The sequence below is a fragment of the Mandrillus leucophaeus genome, unplaced genomic scaffold (genome assembly GCF_000951045.1).
Source record: "Mandrillus leucophaeus isolate KB7577 unplaced genomic scaffold, Mleu.le_1.0 Scaffold79, whole genome shotgun sequence".
Taxonomy (NCBI): Eukaryota; Metazoa; Chordata; class Mammalia; order Primates; family Cercopithecidae; genus Mandrillus; species Mandrillus leucophaeus.
Window position 1 is genome coordinate 3971680 of NW_012108585.1, and position 21146 is coordinate 3992825.

Here is a 21146-nt window from a genome sequence, read left to right on the forward strand (position 1 = left end):
AGGACACTGGCTGTGTCTTTCTGCACACCTGCCTGGAAAAGAGAGTGGAGAGGGAAGCCAGGGCTCCGTAACTCTCTTCAAGTCAAAGGAGGGGCGGAGGCTCCCTTGTCTTGGGGAGGGAAGAGGGAGGAAGAGGAGGGGAATGCACAGGGAAGTCTGCTTTTAAGCCCATTAAAGAGGAAGAACCAAGCATCCAATTAACCTGACATCTCTTGCAGCCAAAATATCTGAGGATACAAGAAGTGAATTTAATATGTGGAGGCTTGGGAGGCAAGTGACTAATAGTGGAAAACAGCCCTAGTTTATTTAAAAAATAGGTCAGGCCCAACAAATCCGATAGATTCCCTCTCAGCACTTACAGATCCAGGAGACAGAGGGAGTGCTGTGTGGGTGCAATGCCATTTTGATTTGAAGCAGACATTGCTGTTGTACCACAAAGAGACAGCCAGGGCTGGCAGGAGGCGCCCGTGCACAGTGTGCAGCTGCTGAAGGCGGCCTTCACGTGGAGCCTCTCAGTGACCCTGGTCAGGACTGCAAGTCCCTACCAGTGACTGGCCCAAGGTCACAAAGCCTGAAGGTGGCAGTACCCACACCCAATCCCAGTCCCTCTACTGTTAGAGCTAAAGTGCTCTCTGTGGCCTTGGGTGCCTGTCTTCCAGATGTCCTTGGCCCGGCTCTGGGAATCTCGGTTGGCTCTGAAGCAGCACCATCTGAGAGCTACGACAGAGCTCCGGGCTTCAGAGAGGAAGAGAGAAGGCCTGAAGCTGTCCTCAGCACTGTCAGGACAGGGTTCCTAGGCACCAGCTGGAGAGCTTGTTAACATGCACAGCATTGGGTCTCAGCCCCACCCTGATTTCATCGGTCTGCAGTGGACTGGAGGTCCACCAGCAATGGCCGACATGGATATAAAACAGAAATACTGTTTGAAATCGGAGCCCAGCTTGTTTCTCTCAGAACGTTAATTTCTAGAGATGTTTATAGATCTCAGAAAAAAAGTGTGTCACAGCCATAAATGTGATAGTAGTAGATGTCCTAATTCCTTTTAGAAGATGTATGTTATATAATATTTATATAATATATTTAATATGTATACTATAATAAAATCATTTGTTTTAGCATTGTAAAGGCTTAAAAGTATTGCAATTAAGAACTCTCTTTATGTAATCCCAGCGCTTTGGGAGGCCGAGGCAGGTGGATCACCTGAGGTCAGGAGTTTGAGACCAGCCTGACCAACATGGTGAAACTCCATCTCTACTAAAAAATACAAAAAAATTAGCTGGACGTGGTGGCGGGAACCTGTAGTCCTAGCAACTTGGGAGGCTGAGGCAAGAGGATGGCATCAACTCAGGAGGTGGAGCTTGCAGTGAGCTGAGCTCACACCACTGCACTCCAGCCTGGGCAACAGAGTGAGACTCTGTCTGAAAAGAAAAAGAGCTCTCTCTTTAGCTTATCTGCCCAAACCTATTTGCCATGGAACCCTTTGCTAGGAGTACCAATTCTGTGGTATACGGTGTGGGAAAGTGCTACTCTAGACCAGTGGTTTTCAAGCTTTATGGTGTATCAGAATCATCTGCTGGGTCCCATCCCAAAATTTCTGATTCATGGGTTTCTGTCCTGCAAGGTCTGGGAATTTGCGTTTCTTACAAGCCCCCTGGTGATGCTGGTGGTCTGGAGACCACACTTCAAGAACCACTGCCCTAGACCCCTCTGTAAGCCCTGGCTCAGCTGAGGGTCCTGGGAGGCCTCCCAGAGTGGGAGGGTGGAGACTGAGAGCAGTGGGCAGCAGGAGCTAAGAGAAAGGGTTTCCAGGAAACACAGCCTTGAGGGGGCTTGACTTTAAGGTAAGAAAACCCTGTGTGAGGATGAGCTCTGCCAAGATCCCAGAGTTAGAGTCGGAGATACTATAAAACAGGGCGTTCCAAATAGGAGACAGCCGACCCTCTGTGACAGGCATCAGTGGCTTGCCCCCAACATCCAGGCCTGGAAAAGGCAGATCTGGAGAGTGTCTGTGCCCAAGAAACCAAGTCTTGTGAAGGGCATGAGGCAGACTACTGAAGAATAAACCGGAGCCAGCCGGGGAGCCCGGAAGTCCACGTGCAGAAGCCAACACCATCTCACAGGACCGGCAACACCTAGACCAAGTCTGTCCAGCCTGCGGCCTGCACACAGCCCAGGGTGGCTTTGAACGTGGCCCAACACAAACCCACAAACTTTCTTACAATAGTATGAGATTTTGTTTTGATTTTTATTTTTCAGTTCATCAGCAATTGTTAGTGTATTTTATGGGTGGCCCGAGACAATTCTTCTTCTTCCAGGGTGGTCCAGGGAAGCCTGGACCACCCTGACCCTCCTCCCCTTTGCCCCCAGACTCTGGGCTTCCAGCCCCCAGGGTAAGAAGCAGCAAGCTAGAGCTAGCTACCCTAGCACAGCACACCCCCCTGAGGGGGCTAGCTTCATCTTCCAGCCCCGACCATAAGACACAGGGGTGCAGGAGAGTAGAGAGAGGGGGGATGTAGGGCCATCCTGGCCAAAGGCAGACAATAAAGCTGTACTTTTGCTTTCTTAGGCGATAGGAGAGGTCCCAATGCCCAGCAGAGCCCTTGCTTGTCTTGCTGCTGCCCGACATTTCACATAAGAATGTTCTTTTTTTCTGCAAACCTCTGGCCCCTATCTAAAGGCAGGCAGATGGTGCTAGAAGAGCTAACCCTTTGTGTGATTATCCTCAACAGGAGCCACAGCTTAGATCACAGCCTGGTGAGTAAACACAGGTTGAAGAGAGGTGTGGTGAGTACCTAAGGGCGACACTGGGCCGAGGGGCTGGCGCGAAGATGGGCAAGGAGGGAAGAAGGTGAAGGCGGTGGGCAAAAGAGTGGGGTGAGGCCCAGGCTGGAAGCCTCCTCCGGCCACCCCTACTGTGTCCCCTCCCACGGCGATCCTCTTTCTTCCCTCCATGGGCCCTCCAGGCCAGGCAGGTGGCTGCTGAGGACAGACGACTCAGGTTAGAAAAAGCTCTCTTGACATTTGGAGAACAGAGCAGGATCTGGCTCCTCTAGTGGAGCCGCTTGTTCTCAGGAAAATCATTTTAAAGCTTGGGCTGGTGCCAGCAGGAGCCATTTATAGCCCAAAGGGCTTAGGTTCGCTTTGGCTGCCTGGTGCAGAGAGCGCTGGCTTCCCTCTGCCCTCTGCAGGCTGCCTCCTTGCTTTAGATGTCCAGCACCTTCACTCTCCTCCCTTAAAGCTTCTTTCTCCTCTCCTCCACCACCTCTTTCCTATTCTCTTGGAGGTTCCAGTTCCAGATCCACCTCTGGACCTAGATTCCCCTAGATGAGCCTAAACAAATTCCTTTCCTTCTGTGGGCCTCAGTCTCTCCATCTGCACCCTGACACCTATTGTCTGCTCTCTTTAAACTCTGTCACCTTGCAGAGGTGCCTGCCTGTGCCTACCTCCACAGAAGCGCTCTCCTCTGTCTAGTTATTGCCTGTTGACTGACTTTCTGCCCTCAAGACTGGGTTTTCTGCCTGGGCCAGCTGTGTTACCCTTTTCTGAGCACAGGGCCTGGCTCCTGGCAGTAGCTCAGTTAAGCTTGGTTGGGCTGAACTGAGCTAACCATGGCATCAGTTTCAAGAGCACAGGTTTTGGCATAAAACAGATACTGGTTGACATCTTGGCTGTGCTGCTTGCTATCTCTGGGCCCTGGCAAATGACTGGACGTTGTGAGCTTTAGTTTCCTTATCTGTAAATGTCAGTTACTACGAGGATGTCATGAGATGGTGTCTATCTGTGAAGTGCTTGGAGCAGTGCCTGGGGTGCAGTGGGCCCTTAGTCAATGTTAGGTCTCACCACCATCATCACCATCTGCCATCTACCTGCATTTTCAAGGGATGTGGGTTAGGTCACACATGCTCCCCCGAATCCCCACCCCTGCTTGTGGAAATCCGACCCGCCCTTTAAGGACCAGCTCGCAAGCTCACATGCCCCTTCGTCAGGAAGCCAGGTTCCTCCTGTCTCCAGCTCTGCTGCTTCCACAACCTTCCATCTCTGCATTTAGTGGGGCCAGGGCCTGTTCACCCTAATAGAGTGGGTAGATTAAGACGATCGCACTTTATTTAGTAGGGAGAAAAGCTGCTGAAGCTGCCCTGGGTAAGGCCAGTCCGGAGGTAGAACACTGTGTTGGGGGAGTCCTGATCAGCTGCTGGCGTGGAGAGCGGAAGGCAAATCACAAGTATTGACAGTGGAGGGTAATTCTCAGCATCTCAGGGAGGCAGACAACATCAGGAGACCTCCAGCAAGTAGCAGGGCCCTGGGCCTGGGCCCTTGGGTGGAGGTGGGGAAACAGCAAGGCAGGGCGCTTTCTCTGCTCTGGGGCCCAAGAACCCGGCAGGACAAGGTTGGAGGCAATGGTGCAGAAACAGGTACCAGAACCGACTCCAGGGCAGAGCAGGCAGGGCCAGACCTCCAGGGTGATGTGGGCACAGTCACCCTGGAGGTGACTGGGGGCACTGGAATGTCCAGTGGGGAGGGACTTGGGCACAGGGAGCGAATTGGAGCTGAGATAGCCGCAGCCATGGGCAGACCAAGGTGCTGACGTTGAGAGTCCAGCTGCCCATCCGAGTGTGATTCCAAATCCTTTTGCTGACTTCTCAGCCTATGTGTACAAGATTGGAGTTTGCAAGTTACCTTCACTCAGAGATTCTGCTTGCCCAGTGTGGCTTAGGGAGGAGTTGAGCCTTCTGACTTTATGGAGGAGACCACTGTCATCTCCCAAGACCCATCCCCTGTGCTCCTCAAGTCTCAAGACCCTTCAGTTGCAGCTGAACAATCATCTGTATCTCTCGGAGATGCATCTGGATTCCTATAAGGGTTCCAATTTGCCTGCATGGGATCCATAGAATGCCCATATGTCTCTTGTTTCTTTCACAGGGCTGGCACAGTGCCCCGCTGTTGTAGAAGTCAGTAGGTAATTGTGGAATTTAAAAGCATCACCCCATGTAGCTGAATGTTCAGGGATCACAGGCCACGGCTGCTTCCCACCCACTCCCAGCCTTCAGGGAGATGGCACGCCTGTCAGTCAATGGGCAGAGTGCCAGGCTGTGGACCAGCGTCTGGGCCAGTCATTTATTTGTCCCCATGACCTGTGGCTGTTGAAATGAATGCCCCCAAATCCATGCATCCTTTTGCCTCCTGCGTGGCACGCGGCAGACGCTTCACAAGTTGGCTGTTGGGGAAAGTCTGAGGGAGCCCCATGGAAAAGGGAACCTTGGAATCAGAGTTGAATGACAGCTTACGGGTCCTGGAGACCCCTGGGACCTTGACCGTGCACAATGCCCAAGCCAGCTAGGACTTTTTGCTCTCCTTAATATATTTAAATGGAGTCAATACTGGGGTCAGCTTCACGCACAGAGCCTTCTTCAGCCCCAGCGGTGAGGTGATCTGCACAGCTTCTCGAGCAGTGTCCTCCCCGGTGGCTGAAGTTCGGAGGGCCCCAGCCAGGCTGGATGGAGGTTGACTTTGTTCCAGAGCCCTTGCTTGGACACTGGAGTGCGATGCTCGGGCCACACATCCTCGGAGGAAGGGCAGCTTGGAAGTGGCAGAACAATTTGTCACGATCATATTTTTGTGTTATCAAACACTCTTCCCATAATACCTTTAACAGCTGCATAGTATTCCGTCGTGTGGCTACACCACAGTTTAGTGTTTCACTTCGTGGAACATTTAAGTTGACTCCTACCTTTTGTCACTGAGGACAGCACTGTCATGAAATTCTTAACAGGTACATCATCGTGATTATCCATGATTGTCTCCTTATGATAAAGTCCACGAAACTTTAATTGCTGGGTGAATGGGTTTGTGCTCTTTAACACTTTAAGTACATTTTACCACACGGCCTTTCTAAAAGTCTTGACCTATTTTCATTCCCGCTAGAAACGTGTGAAAGAACCAGTTTCTCTGCAGCTCTTACATATGCAGAGCTTTGGTAGTTTTGGTGGGAGAAGAGCTTATCTGGTATTTAAAAGCTGTAAGTTTTTTATTTTAATTTGAATTTACCTGATTTCGAGGGAGGTGAAACATTGTTCCTGCACATTAACTTGCCATTTGTATTTCACATGTACTTGCCTCATGTGAACAGACTCTCAAATCCTTTCCCCAATATTACATTGTGGGTGTTCATCTATTTTTGTATTGGCTTGTAAGAGCTCTCTACGTATGAAGGGCATTAACCTTTGTCTGCCATATATGTTAAAATGTACTTCTCGGTTTATCATTTGCCTTTTAATTTTGTTTATGATATTTATTGTCTGGAACTGCATTAATGTCTTCTTGCTAGACATCTTTTCTTATATGACTCAACGACATTTCAAACTCTGCATATCCAAATTGAAATTCATTATTTCCCCCCACCCCAACCTGCTCTGCCTGCTGACTGGCTTATTTTTGTTAATGTCACCACCATTTCCCTAGTCACCCAGGCTTGAAATGTTGAAGTCATCTTTGATTCCAGCTCCTCTCTCTTCCCCTACATTTTGTCAGTTGCCAAAGCCTGTAAAGTCTATTTCTGCACTTTCTCTGTCAGGCAGCCCCTCGGACACCCCAGTAGTTCAAGCTCTCGTTATTTCTTGACTGGACTTTGAAAATAGCCTCCAACGTTCATACCTTGTTTCTCTTCCGTTCCCTTATTTTCCTTGGCCCCTCCTGTGTGCTGCTATCACATTTATCTTCCTAAAGAAGAGCCCGAGCACAGAAGTAGCTGGTTCCCTGGTTACAAACTGGCAATAGCTCCCCGTTGTCTTTTGTATTTAATTACAACCTCTTAGCCTGGCCATAATTTCCTTTCAACTGACTCTCTCACTATCTCAGTCAAGCTGCTCCCAAACAAACTCACTGCTCTCCCGCCTCTGTTGCTCAAGCCGTCCCTTCCTCCACCTGCCAAAATCTGTTCAAAAAGCTCCCACCTCACCCCACCTCCTGCCATCCGAGGGCTTCCTGACTCTCTGCATTAAAGTGAATTCTCTTTCCTGTGAACCTCCAGAACAATTTGCTTGAACTTCCCTGGTAGAACAAACCTTATTCCAGCATCCATCAGAGACAATAAGGGTCTTAGAATCTAGAAAACAGGGTCCTGGGAGGGCAGTTCCCATACGTCTGTTTCTTCCACAGGACCTGCATGGTGCCTTGCTGTTACAGACTCTCAGTAGGCAGTTGTGGAATTAAAAGCATCACCCCATGTAGCTGAATGTTCAGGGATCACGGGCCACGGCTGCTTCCCACCCACTCCCAGCCTCCTGGGAGTCTTAGCCTGTGGAGTCTCAGGAAGCACATGGAAAAGGGAGCCTTGGAACCAGAGTGGAGTGACAGCTAAGGGGTGCGGGAGGCCCCTGTGACCTTGACCGTGCACAATGCCCAGACCAGCTAGGACTTTATCCTCTCCTTAACATATTTAAATGGAGTCAATATTGGGGTCAGCTTCACGCACAGAGCCTTCGTCGGCTTTAGAGGTGATTCTGCAGCCTGCACAGGAGTGTGCAATTGACACAGTCTATTTATAGCCTCTCAGAGACCGTGACCAACATCCCAAGCTGAGGGTGGGCACACCTGCTGCATTCTAATGAGGCAGCCCCACTTGCCTCTGCCAGCCCGCCCGGGATCTCACCGACCTGAAATCTGATGTTGCTAAACTGGGAAGTGTGTTTATTTCTCAAGGGCGGTAGCCTAGATACACTGGGAAAATGGGACCATCCCACTGCCCCCAGCTCACCCCCCTGCAGCCCTGGACACAGGACAGTCTGGGGGCTGTGCTGAATGATTTCACGGAGGGGATGAAATCACTTGACTTTTTTGATCTCGCTGTGTCCTAGGATCCCCCTGTTTCCCTTGCTAGAAAGGAGACAGTAAGTCTGAGCTGACCCAGCTCACGGACAAGAAAATCAAGATGTAGAATAAGGACATGATTTATGTAATGATAATAAGCAGTTACTATGTGCCAGCCTGTTCTAACGTCTTTCCATATATTAACTCCTCCAAACGTGTGGACACATTTTCCAGGTAGGTTTGATTATGATTTGCGTTCTCTACAGGAGGAAAAGCTGAGGCACAGTGATGACAACTGATTGCCCAAGGTCACACAGCCAACAAGTGCTGGGTTTCAGAGTCAGGCAGTGGCTCCAGGTCTGTACTTTCAGCCACTTTGCTATCTGCCTCCTAGAACCTATTTTCAATGTTCCTAGAGCCAGGATAGGACCCAGAAGCCCAGATTCCCAGTCCTAGAGGACTGACTACTAGATAATACTCCTTTTCTGATTTTTCTAATTCTACCCAGCTTTGAGGCCTTCACTGTGCCTTGCACATCTGGGTCTTCTGCACTCCAGGCAGAGGAGGTCTCCTGGCCTAACTGCTTCTGTTGCAGCGTTTGAGCTTCTGGGCTCCAATTGCTGTCTCTGGGCTCCAGAAGCTCTGTGGATCCCCATCTCCTCCTCCCTGCTCCTCCTAGCCTGTGGAGGACCAGGGAACCGACAGTGATGGGCAGCAGCAGTGGGTATAGAGCTGGGCTGGGCCTCAGGATTGGGGCACCCAGAAATAGCAAGAATTGGTCATGTGGAGGCCATCAGTGTGGGTATCCACAGTGCTGAATTCAGGGTAGAACTGTGAATCAGAAACTAGGGGGCAAGACAACAGGTAGGAGACACCAGCACCTAAGACATCTGCATCTTGGCGGCCATATCCTCTTGTAGCTTGATGCTGCCTGCTGAGTGAAGAGAAGCCCATGGGTTCACATTCCTGAGGACGCAGGTGGGACTTCGTTTCCTCTAACAAACTCTTATTATATACCTGGCCCTTTTCTAAGCACTTTGAAATACAAACTTGTCTAATCCTCAGGACAACTCTGGGAGGCAGGGACTATTTTATTCCCATTTTAGAGACAAGGAAACTGAGGCACTGAGCAGTGCATAAGTTTGCCCAAAGTTGTATAGCTAGGAAATGGCAGAGCTGGGATTCAGCTCCGGAATCTACACTCTCAGGCACCATGCTGTGCTGTGCATTTCCCTTTACTGAATGTTTCCTATTTGCCTCCAAAGGAAGGTACTGTTTTCCCCATTTCACAGATATGGAAACTGAGGCCTGCATTTGCTCAGGTCAAGTAGCTCATAAGAGCTGAAAGTGGGTGAAATCTGGATCTGCGTGGCTCCTCAGTGGCCTGCCAGCTCTGGGCAGATCACAGCTGTGAGCCCGGCAGCCGGGAGCTGGAAGGGCTCACCTGCCTGTCTTTCAGGAAGGGCTGCTGTGGCTGCCTGAGGCCGGGCTCAGGGAGGGGGAAGGAAAGAGGACCACAAGCCCCAAGGGCAGGACCTCATTGTCTCTCCTAACACCAGACCCCCTTCTCTTCCCCTCAGGTGAACAGCCCCCCCTCCCAGCCCCCTCAGCCCATCGTTCCTGCTAAGCCAGTGCAATGCGTCCATCATGTGTCCACTCAACCCAGTTGCCCGGGACGGGGCAAGATGTCCAAGCTGCTGAACCCGGAGGAGATGACCTCGAGAGATTATTACTTCGACTCCTACGCCCACTTTGGGATCCACGAGGTAAAGTGTCCCGAGTGGGTGGTTAATGGGGCGAGTTTGACTCTGCTGTTACATTGTTTTCAGAGGCAGCATAGTGCGTTCAACTCCTTACCATGGTAAAGTGAGTGCTCCCAGTGTCCCTGAGTCCTCTGACCCTTTCTCCAATCCTGGGGAGGCCAGGCCAGGCCTGCAGCAGGGGAGCAGGCGAAAGTGTGTGTCTGTAAGCTCCACGGCCAGAGACAGCACATGAGGTGCTTGCGGTCCGTTTGTTTTACATTCCAGCTCCCGTGTCTCTCCCCAGCCATAAACCCAGCTCATCCAGTGTGGGCTGGATAGCGCTGGTCTTTGGACCAGGAGCTCAAATGCTTGCAGTCAGAGTCCTGAGGCAGCAAGGACCTTTCAGGGGTCACGATGTGCATTCTTTAGACCAATGAGCACCTCCGGAGGAAGAGCTGCAGGAAGCTTTCTTGGGATCTTGGCCCAGGTCTGACACCCTGATTGATTGTCTGGAAATTCTTATGTCTAAATGCCAGTCTTACACCATAGCAGGGAAGACTAATGTTGCCTATGGAACAGAACAGAGCCTCCTAAGAAGAGGCATCCTGTCTATAGTGGGGGCCTAATGGTGCCCCTACTGTATATCTTTCGTTATAATCTCCAGCACTCTCTCCAGCCACCCCAAATAAACAAGTAGCATTTACTGAGTGCTTGCTAAGTGTCAGGCACAGTTCTAAGCACATTATACATATCATTTCATGTAAACTCTATGAAGAAACTATGTCCCTGATCCTCTTACAGTGTAAAAAAAAACATTGAAAAAGGAACAAAAGTTTGCCTGCTATGCAAATCTGTTTTCAAAACAAGTCTTGAAGATCTTCCTTCCACGTACGCACTGCTGTAATCTCTTCCTCTGTGGAAATGATGACCCTGCCATTGCCGGAAGGGTGTTGAGTAATAATAGCCAGCTCTTTGTTTGTTTGTTTCTTTCTTTTTAGCGCTTACTACACGCTGGTGTTATTCCAAGCATTTTATATTATTGGTTCGTTTATTCTTCAGGTCAACCCTGTGAGGTTGGTGTTATTGCTTGTCCCCATTCTCTAGATGATTTAGGCCCTAAAGAATCAAATCAACCCTCATTCATCCCTGTTGTTGTTTTTCTTTCTTTCTTTTTTTTTTTTTTGTGTGTGTGAAAGGCCACAGGCTAGTAGATGGTTGAGCTAGCAATCAAACCTTCACCTATTGTTCCTAACCATCATGCCACACAGCCCTTAAAACAAATTTCCTTTCTTTCCATATGGAAACCGTAAAAATTAAATTGCCGTGTTTGTTCCTGCTGGTTTTTCCGCAGCCCCACATGGAGGTAGAGGGTGGAAGGAGGCCCCTCAGTTACTTCTAGACTCAGGGACTCAGCCTCATTTAATCCAGGGAGGCTCAAGGTTTGGGTCCCTGAGAACTGCTCACTATGTAAAACCCTTAAGCCTGGGCCTGCAGGGGAGGAGGACTGGGGCCTGTGTTCAGTGCAGAAGGTCCTGGCCTAGGAGGGCCTGGGCAGCGGAGCCTGCAGCTCTTGGGAGATAAAATGCCATCTCAGGGCCGATGGGTGAACTCTTATACCTTCCTTGACCCTGCTTTCCACTGGGGTAGGGATTCCCGGAGCCCTGTCCTTGGCCTGTGAGAGGCTCTGGGGGGCAAAAGAGACTCTGCGAACGCCCCTTCCTCAAGACCTTGTCCCTACATGTTCTCCATGTGACAAGTTCTAACAAACCTGTGGCTCTGGGTACCCATTTCAGGACAGATTCTGGAGACAAGAGAGCAGTTCCAGGGACCCCAAAATGCCTCCTCTTGGGCCTGCCCAAAACTCCTCCATTAGAAACCAAACAACTATGACGTGCACCTCAAGCCGGGTCTGCAAGCTCCCTCCTCGCTCGGAGCCTCCGTGATCGGCTTCTTGGACACCTCCCTTTGAGTTGCTAGGTTCCTGCTGAACCACACCTTTGGCATTTAGAGTGTGCTCCACTAGGCTATTACTGATCTTGATAATTCCTTTGGGACTTGGCGTCCCCAGCCTGTTACCTACAGCTTGGCACATTGTCTGGATAGCAAAGGCTTGTTGACATGTGTGCTAATCCAGCTAGTTCAGGCGATGCCCGGTCAGCAGCATGACCCAGCACCCAGGGGAGAGGACACCAAGTTTCACCAAATAAATACTAGACCAGGTTCCCTCAATGGTGTGTACTGATGCGAAAGTCAAGCTTGTGCATGCATGTATATAAACATAGAGCAAGTTGAGCAGGGGACTTAGAGTAGAAGATCTGCGAGTCATAGATCACATTCCTGTCCTGGGAGAGTGCTTAGCAGCCTTCTCATCGGGAAATACTTCTGGACATCTAGCTTAAATCCCTCCTGCCGCTGCTATAGACCATCTCATAGGTCCTTTAATGCAGGAACAGCTAGGTAACCTTCCCTCCCCACCGAGGTCTCCTTTTACCCTGTTTTCAGTTTCCCAGATCATCTGCACGAAGGGAGGTGGGGGGCACGTGGAAGAACTCTTAACACTGTTCTTTGCAGAGAGAAGGTCCACCCAGTTCTTGTTATCAAGCACCAGGGATCTCTGTTCCATGCCAAAGGGATGGTGGTGATGCCCTTGCCTCCTTGGTCTGGGCAAGACCCATATTTCTCTGTCCATCTGGAGCCACGCTGGTCATTTGGCAGTCTTCTCCCCATCATTAACAAGACGCTCACACAGTGGGGAGCAGCACCACTGGCCTGCTGATTAATAGCCATCAGTGAGTGTTGAGGAAACACGGTGCGGATGGATTGGGTTTGATTAGTCTGTAAATACAAACAAGAAGTGCTGAGTACAGGGGACTGTTGGGGCTGGAGAGACAGCAGGGGGTGACTCTGGACATTTCTGTTCTCATCCCATGGTTCCTTTCATGGCTCCAACATGTTCCCAGCCTCCAGAGGGCAGGGGCCAGCGAGAGGAAGACCCTGGCCTTCCAATTTAGGCCTCTCTGAGAAGAATGGGATCTTGAACAGGAGCTGGAGTGGAAGATGTCTGCTTCCTGAGGCCACCACCTAGAGAGGAGGTGGTAGGCTCCATGACCCCCTAGATCCCAGTTCTGAAATCTCAGCCTCTCTAACAGTCGGCGCTGGGCTTGGTGCCTCAGCCACGAGAAGAACGTGCCAATGCGGCTGTCCCTGCAGCACCCTGAGCTCTGGGTGCCAGTCCCACTCCCGGCCGGCTCCCTCCCTTTGATGCTCTTGCTGCAGGTTCTGTTGAAACAGACTCTTCCGGGCCTCATTTCCCAACAATTCGTCAAGGGGCCATCATGTATTCAATAGGTAGGAAAGCTGGGACACACATGAATCCACAGCTAGAGGCTGGGAACTGTCTGCAACAGGGTGGCATGTTCCTGTCTGAAGTGTCTTGGGAGTTCTTTGGGTTATTCTCCCAGGAAGGGGAGAGACGATCTCTTCTTTTGGCAAGTCAGGTAGGGGAAGCCTTGCTAAGTCACAACTTCTGTTCTCCCAGAACTTGTACCTTCCAACCTAACTCCTGGGGTCTGGGACCTTCAGTAAAGGAGAATCGGCCAAAAAAGCGACAAAGGCAATCAACCAAAGGGTGGCCGCTGGGGGGCCTTCCCATTAGCAAACATAGGCTCTGTTAGGTTTTGAAGGGAAGGCAAGGGTTAAAGAAAGACACACCCACAGAAAGAGTGCAGTTCGACAGCAAATACAGGCTTTATGTACAGCCTAAAATCTACAGAAGTGGGGAACCGGCCTAATGTCAGAGCTCCCCGCTACTTACAGGCTGGGGGTACTTACAGGTATGGGCGGGAGGGGTCTGGGCAGTTTGGCTCTCTGCCCGGCAGGATATTAAAGTGTTCCCGTGATGAGGCGGTCCTGGCCCTTGTTCTGGCAGAATGTCGTCCTAGTGTTCCTTGGACCCTTGTCCAGCAAGATACGATAGGGATGTTTCTTTAGTTGGGCCTTTGTCTGCCTTGCAGTCAAGTGGTTAGGCAGGATGTCTCTCGTGGCCCGAACCCCCGTGAAATGTTTCACTTTGACCAAGGTCTTCAAAATAGCTGGGAGCTTACAAAATGGTGCAGTTTGGACAAACAGGTACTCAGCCAATCCACTTCCATCCACTAAAGGCAGTTCAGACTTGTAATCGTGGTTGTGATTGAAACATCTCTGCAGCCTTTGTCATTATTTTGCCTCCATTCCCTGCTCACTTCAGCTATTTCCTTGCATGGATGAAGAAAAGGGTTGTAGTTATCACAAAGAGCCAGAACTAGCATTTTTGGGAAACTTACTACATTTGTGTAATCATCATAACAAACCCTAGGAAGCAGGTGATGTTATTACCAGTTTCCAGATGAGGGAACTGAGGCACAGACAGCTGAAAGCTGGTCTGGGTCGGAGAGCTCACAAACAGTGGAGGTGTGATCTGAATGCGGGAATCTGGGACTTGAATGCTCTAGAGTCTGTGTGTTTAACCACTGTGCTGCATGGTTTTCTGGCTTACTGAGCACCTGTTATGTGCCATGCCCCATGCCTGGTTCTGGATATACCATCTGTCTTGTCGTCTTTGGTCCGAGATCTCCTAAAGGGAAAGGCTTCGGCTCACCTTCAAAGTATGTAAAGCCAGAATTGAACTCAATCCAGCCAAACCCTCACCTTATTCAACTTCTAATAAGATCAAGGACATCAGCCCCGGGGCAGCACAGGAAGTGATGGCTGGGCTTCAGAATGGTTCTTGCCTCCTTTTCACCGTCCGTATCTCACCTGAATCTCAGAATGGTTCTTGCCTCCTTTTCACCATCCGTATCTCACCTGAATCTCCTCTGTGACGCCCTAACTGGAAACATAAGAGAAAGCGAATTTGGGAAATGTAGCAACACCTGGCTAAGGTGACACGTTACAAAGCCTCCCAAGGTGGTACACAGAAACTCCAGAAACCATGAGGCCAAACCTACAGAACAAAAAGGAAGAAAAAGGCAAATCCCCACTCATAGTTGAATATTTTTAACACTTCTCTCTTGGTAAGTGATCACACAAATGCACACACACACAAAAAAAAAAACCAGTAAGAATGTAGAAAATTTGAATAATGCAATCAAACAACATGAGCTAATTGACATTTTTAGAACATTTCATCCCCAAACTACAGAAGACATGTTCTTTTCAAGTGCACGTGGGAACATTCACTAGATAGATCCTCTGCTGGGTCACAAAACAAAGATTAAATCATGCAGAGTATGTTTTTTGATCACAATGATTTGAATTAGAAACTGAAAACAATCAACTATCCAGAAAATCTCCAAATAACTGGAAAGTAGGCAGCACTCTGCTAAATAGCTGATGGGTCAGAGAAGAGGTCACAGAAGGAAAGAGAAACTATCCCAAACGAAATGATAGTGAAAATAACAACATATTAAAATTTGGGGGCGGAAGTTCAAGCAATATTTAGAGGGAAAATTATAGCTTCAAATGCTTATGTTGGAAAAAAAAGGCATAAAATCAATGATCAAAGCTTCTACCTTATGAAGCTAGAGAAAGAATAAATCAAACTCAAGTAAGTGGAAGAAAGGAAATAATTAAGATGAAAGCAGAAGTCAATGAAATAGTAACCAAACAGTGGAGAAAATCAACAAAGCCAAAAGTTGCCTTTTGAAAAGACTAATTAAATTGATAATATCTAGCTAGACTAATCAAGAAAAAAAGAGAAAACACAAATTGTAATACCATAAATGGAAGCAAGGACCTCATGACGATCATGCAGATACTCAACAGGCAATGGGAGAATATTACGACAATGTCATGCTGATAAATTTGACATTTTACATAAAATGGATACATGCCTTGAAAAAATACCTTGTCAAAACCAACATAAAATGCGTTGAAAACTAAAATAGCCCTTTACTAATTAGGGAAATTGAATTCATATAAAACTTCCTATAAGAGAACTCCAGGCATATATGGTTTTACTGGTGAATTATAGTAAACATTTAAAGAAGAAATAAACTTAACAAACTTTTGCAGAAAATATATGAGCAGGGAACACTTCCTAACTTATGTGATGAGCCCAGTATAACTTTGATTATGAAAGAAAAGGTAAGACAAAGTTACAGATCTATGTTTCTCATAATTATGAATATGCAACAAAATATTAGCAAAAAATAACCCAGTAATATTTTAAAAGGGTAATACATCATGACAAACTGTTCATTTAACATTAAAAACCGATCTGTGAAGTTCACCTCATTAACAAAATAAAGGAGAAAAGTCATATACCATCTAAATAAATGAAAAAGCATGTGACAAAATTAAATACCAATTCATGGTAAAATCTCTCACCAAGTTAAAAATAGAAGGGAACTTCTTCAGTCTGATAAAAGACATTTATAGAAAGTCTAAATTATACTTAATGGATATATTATTGGAACAAAGGAAGGATGTCTGTCCTCTGTAATTCTATTCAACATTTTACTGGCAGTCTTTGCCAGGGCAATAAAGCAAGAGGAAAGAACCAAAAAATAAAAGGCATACAGATAGGAAAAAAGAAGTGAAATTGTCTTTATTCACAAGTGACAAGATTTCTTACATAGAAAAATAAAGAAATCTCAAAAAAAAAAAAAAGTTACTGGAATTAATATGTGAAGGGAGCAAGGCTGCAAAATACGAGGTCATGTATACACCAACCCATTGCAAAACAAAAATTTTTAAAGACCATATACAGCATCACAAAATAAAGTAGTTGAATGGGGCCAGGCATGGTGGCTCACACCTGTAATCCCAGCACTTTGGGAGGCCAAGGTGGGCAGATTGCTTGAGCCCAGGAGTTCAAGACCGGCCTGAGCAACATGGTAAAACACCATCTCTACCCCCAAAATACAAAAATTAGTCAGTCTCATAACCCAGTCTCAAAATAAATAAAAAGATAAAATTTTTTGAAAAACCAAATAAAACAATTTAATGGAAATGTAAGACCTTTATACCAAAATCTATACAACATTCCAGAGATAAATGAAAGATCTACATAAATGGAGAGCTGCAATATGTTCTTGGATTATAAAACTCAAAATTGCTAAGATGTCAGATCTCCCCAAATTGATCTATAGATTTAATGCAATTCTGATAGATGCCAGGAGGCTATTCTGTGTGAATTAATAAGTTGATTCTAAAATTTATACGGAAATGCAAAGGGCCTACAAAAACAAAAAATAATCTTGTTAAAGAACTACACTGGCAGACTCTCACTATTTTATTTCAAAGTTAATAAGAAGGTGCAGCAGTCAAGTCAGTGTTGACTTTGTATATCAGCGGAATAGATCAGAGAGGCCACACATGTGGAGTCAATTGATTTTTGGTAAAGGTGACAAGGTAATCAATGGAGGAAATGGTGCTTGGACCATTTATTTGCAGGAAAAAATGAGCTCACACCCCTAACTTACAGTATACACAGAAATTAATTTGATGTGTAAAAGCCACAGCCATAAAGCCTCTGGTAAGAAACAAAGGAGAGTGTCTTTGTGACCTGGGTAGACAAAGATCAGACATGGCACAGAAAGCACCAATCATAAATGAAAAAATGGAAAAACTGGTCTTTATCAAAATTAAAAACCGCTTTAAAAAAAAAGAAAAAAAAGAAAATTAAAAGGCAAATCTCAGATTGGGAGAAGACATTCACAATATATATGCAGTATGTCTGATGAAGGACTGGCTTCCAGAATGTATAAACTCCTGCAATTCTGTAAGAACAAGACAAACAGCTCAAGACAAAAATGAACAGAGGACTTGAATAAGCACTTTACAAAAGATGATATATATGAATAGCCAATAAGCACATGAAAAAAATTATCTACTTCAGTAATCATCACGGAAATGCAATTAAAATTGCAATGAGACATCAGTTTGCATCCACTAGAATGGCTAAATTAAAAGATGGATAACGCTAAGTTGCCTGGCTGTGAAGCACCTTGAACTCTCTCACATTGTTGGTTGGAGTGTAAAATGGTACAACTAGTTTGGAAAACTCTCTGGCAATTTCTTATGAAGTTAAACGTGTACCTACCCTAAGACCCAGCAAACTTACTTCTAGGTGTCTACTCAAGGGAAATGAAAACATATCCTTTGCTATTATGAATAAATAGCAAACAACTGGAAGCAATCCTGATATCCCACAAACAAGTGAATGGAAAAATACATTGTGATATGGTCATACAATGGAATACCATACAACAACAATAACAAAAGAACAAACCTCGGATCTGTGTAATAGCATACATGAATCTCAAAAACTTTTTGTTGCACAATTTATATAAAGTTCTAAAATAGGCAGAAGGAAGCTTTGGTGATAGAAATCAGATCATTTGTCATCTTGGGTGAAGCTGAAATTTGACTACAAAAGGGCACGAAGGACTTTCTGGGGTTATAGAAATGTTCTAGACTTTGGTTATGGTGGTGCTTACACAGGTGTACATTTGTCAAAGCCCTTTTACTGATCCAGAAGCTTAAAACCTGGGCTTTTTGTTGTGTGCAAATTATACTTTAATAGTGTTGATTTCTAAAAAAAAAATCACCCCAATACTTTTGATGATAAATTAGTTAAAAGCGTTTGCTGATACGTTGAATGGCCAAAGATCCCTACCTCACTACCATACACAGAATTAGCATCTTCTCCTTGGGTCAGAGTCCATTGTAACAAGTAACCTTGTTTCTCTCTCACTAAAAATCCCTTATGCTGGACAGAGAAACACATTTTCTAGTCTTAAAAAAAAAAGCAAACAAAACAAAATATACGCTCACAAAAACCTCTTTGAATGACTTGTTCAATGACAATTCTCTCACCATGACAGAAAGTTCTGCTTCGGGTTTAACTTAAATCTCTTATGGTGTGTTGTACTGATCTTTCCTTTGGTCCTTTAGTAAATTGGAGCTTTCCCGGGTCTGGACATGAGTTTCTCTTCTAATGGTGCATAGCTATCTTTCTGAGTAGAGTTTTAAGGCAGGGGAAGTTTGGAATGATGCTGGTAGCACTTGGCCCAGCTGCCCCACTGTTGTCCTCTGTGGCTCTGCCTGATGATATTATTGGGTCTCCTGAAGGGTCACCAGGGGTGGTCCAGGGGCCCATAGCCATGGTGTACTCCCAGGTATCTTGAGTTCACTGATGTTTCTTTTCCTTCCACCACAGGAAATGCTGAAGGATGAGGTGCGGACGCTCACTTACCGGAACTCCATGTACCACAACAAGCACGTGTTCAAGGACAAAGTGGTACTGGACGTGGGGAGTGGTACTGGGATCCTTTCCATGTTCGCTGCCAAGGCAGGGGCCAAGAAGGTGTTTGGGGTGAGCACGCCACTTCCTCCCACACACTGGCTTCCACAGAGCCAGCCCCTTGCCCTCTGCCTCCACCTGCCCTCCTAGAAGTACAAAATTTGGTCCATCTCTTTTGCTGGGTCACACCTTCGAGGAATAGAAGAAATCAGGTGTGATTCTCAGGAAGGAGGGCAGGCTGCCTGTCCCCTGCACATGGCTCCTGGATCCTTGTGACCACTGACATTTGCGGAGGAATTGTGGCTTTCCTGAGGCCATTCCAATGTCATCATGACCTTTCAGTGCTTAACCCCAAGGTCAGCTTCAGAGGCAGTGCAGGTGGTTACGTGGGGGAGCTCTGGTTTGAATCTCTGCATTTCCATTCACTAGACGTGTGACCTTGGACTATTCACTTCCCTGTACCTCACTTTTTCTCCATCTATAAAATGAACATAATAGCAGTCCCTTGCCCATAGGGTGCTTGTGAGGATTAAATGAGTTTAATACACATGTGAACTGCTTAAAACAGTGCCCAGCATATGGCAAATGCTGGGCTTTTATTATTATAGTTGAGATGGGGCCCTAGAGATAATGGGAAAATCTCCTTCTTGTTTTCTTTAAAAGGCAAATTGGTCGGTCAACTTAAATTCTGTTGCTTTGGCTGTGGCAGCATTTCCAGGCTAGATGTGGAGGCTGACCCTCTGGGAAGCGTCCTACCTATGCCCCGGCTCTCCCAAGGCAGCTTTGCACAGCCTGATGACAGAGGGCCTGGGAGGGTCCAGAGCTGGAAAGAAACTAAAAAAGAAGAGCTGCGAGATGCTGGCTGACATTTGAAAAATGCAGTGGGCCCAGGGCTGGAGCACAAGCATTCATCTTGGTCAAAATGAAAGGCAAACCACAATGAGATTCCCAGCCTGTATGTGAGCCGGCCCCTTTGCAGAGGCCGCAGCGACCTGAGCAGCATTTAGTGGGTCTTTGCTCCCATGCATTTGGTTGAGCCATCCCATAGCCAGCCCTGGAGACTCCCCCACCCACTGACTCCCAGGTTGGCTAGATCCCCCCGGCCACCTGCTGCCTCCAGGGGCCTGCTCCTAAGTCGCCCAGCAGGGCAGCATTCCTCCTCCAAGCCTGACTTGGAAAACCCTTGGGCCACGACTGCCCAGGGTCTTCTGGAAGCTTGGGCTGCCCTCAAGCTGCCTCCGGTACAACTTTGACCAGGAAAAGCTGTGACGTTCTCAGCCGAGTCACTTGCTAAGGGCAGGGGCCCACCCAGCTGCCGGGCAGGTCATGTCATCAACACTGGTATAACTGCTGGTTCTCCAGGATGGAGACCTCGGGCAAGGGTCTTAGTGAGGTCACAGGGCATCAGAGCTGGACTTGAGGCCTCTGGTGACCCCCACGTGCTTTCTTTTCCAGCACGGAGGCCCCGTCTCAGCGCCGGCCTTGGTGGGGGACAGGGCTGAGCATGGTGTCCCTGGCGCCTGAGTCATCCGGGGGCTCCAGCCAAGGAGCTGTCAGAAGGAGGCTCCCACTTGGCGCCTTCCAGCTGCGGTGACTTGGCGCGATCTGTCTGCCTCCCGCCCTTTTCTCTAACAGCTCTTTTATAAATGGCTCCACCACATTTAGCTGGGCTCCTTTCCGGATGGCTCATTTCGCAGTTTCTCCTGTTCCAGACCCCCTTCCACCCACTGCTGTCCTCCAGTGGGGAGATGAGATGGCGGGAGAGAGAGACAGAGAGAGAGGGAGGGAGGAAGACCATCGTCCCAGAGTGGAGACGGGCACAAAGAGACAGATGTGACAAGAGCAATGGAGAGGAGAGAGAGAGAGAGAGAAAGGTGCAGAGAAAAGCTAGAGAAATGGGAGAGGGGCTTGGAAAAGCAGAAAGAAGACAAAGTAGAAAGCACGAAAGAAAAGAATCGGCAGAGGTGGGCGGATCACCTGAGGTCAGGAGTTCAAGACCAGCCTGGCCAACATGGCGAAACCCTGTCTCTACTAAAAATACAAAAATTAGCCGGGCATGGTGGCGGGCGCCTGTAATTCCAGCTACTTGGGAGACTGAGACCGGAGAATCGCTTTAACCCAGGAGGCAGAGGTTGCAGTGAGTCCAGATCGTGTCATTGCACTCCAGCCTGGGCAGCAAAGCGAGACTTTGTCTCAAAAAAAAAAAAAAAAAAAAAAAAAAAAAAATCAGGAAAGTAAAGAGAGGTGGTAAAGACAGAAGAGGAAAGAAATGGAAGAGGAGAAGATGGAAGAAAGGAAAACAAGGCGGGAAG

At 47.5% G+C, this 21146-nt stretch overlaps 1 protein-coding gene across 2 annotated transcripts in view; it reads left to right on the forward strand.

Moving 5' to 3' along the window:
• PRMT8 (protein arginine methyltransferase 8) overlaps nucleotides 1-21146 on the forward strand; it is a 216041-nt gene that overhangs the window by 145769 nt on the left and 49126 nt on the right. For both annotated transcript variants that reach the window (XM_011967174.1, XM_011967173.1), the window contains exons 2-3: nucleotides 9387-9572; nucleotides 18751-18906. In XM_011967174.1, coding sequence (XP_011822564.1) covers nucleotides 9492-9572; nucleotides 18751-18906 — 237 coding nt within the window. In that variant the 5' untranslated portion in view covers nucleotides 9387-9491. The remainder of the gene's footprint in view (nucleotides 1-9386; nucleotides 9573-18750; nucleotides 18907-21146) is intronic.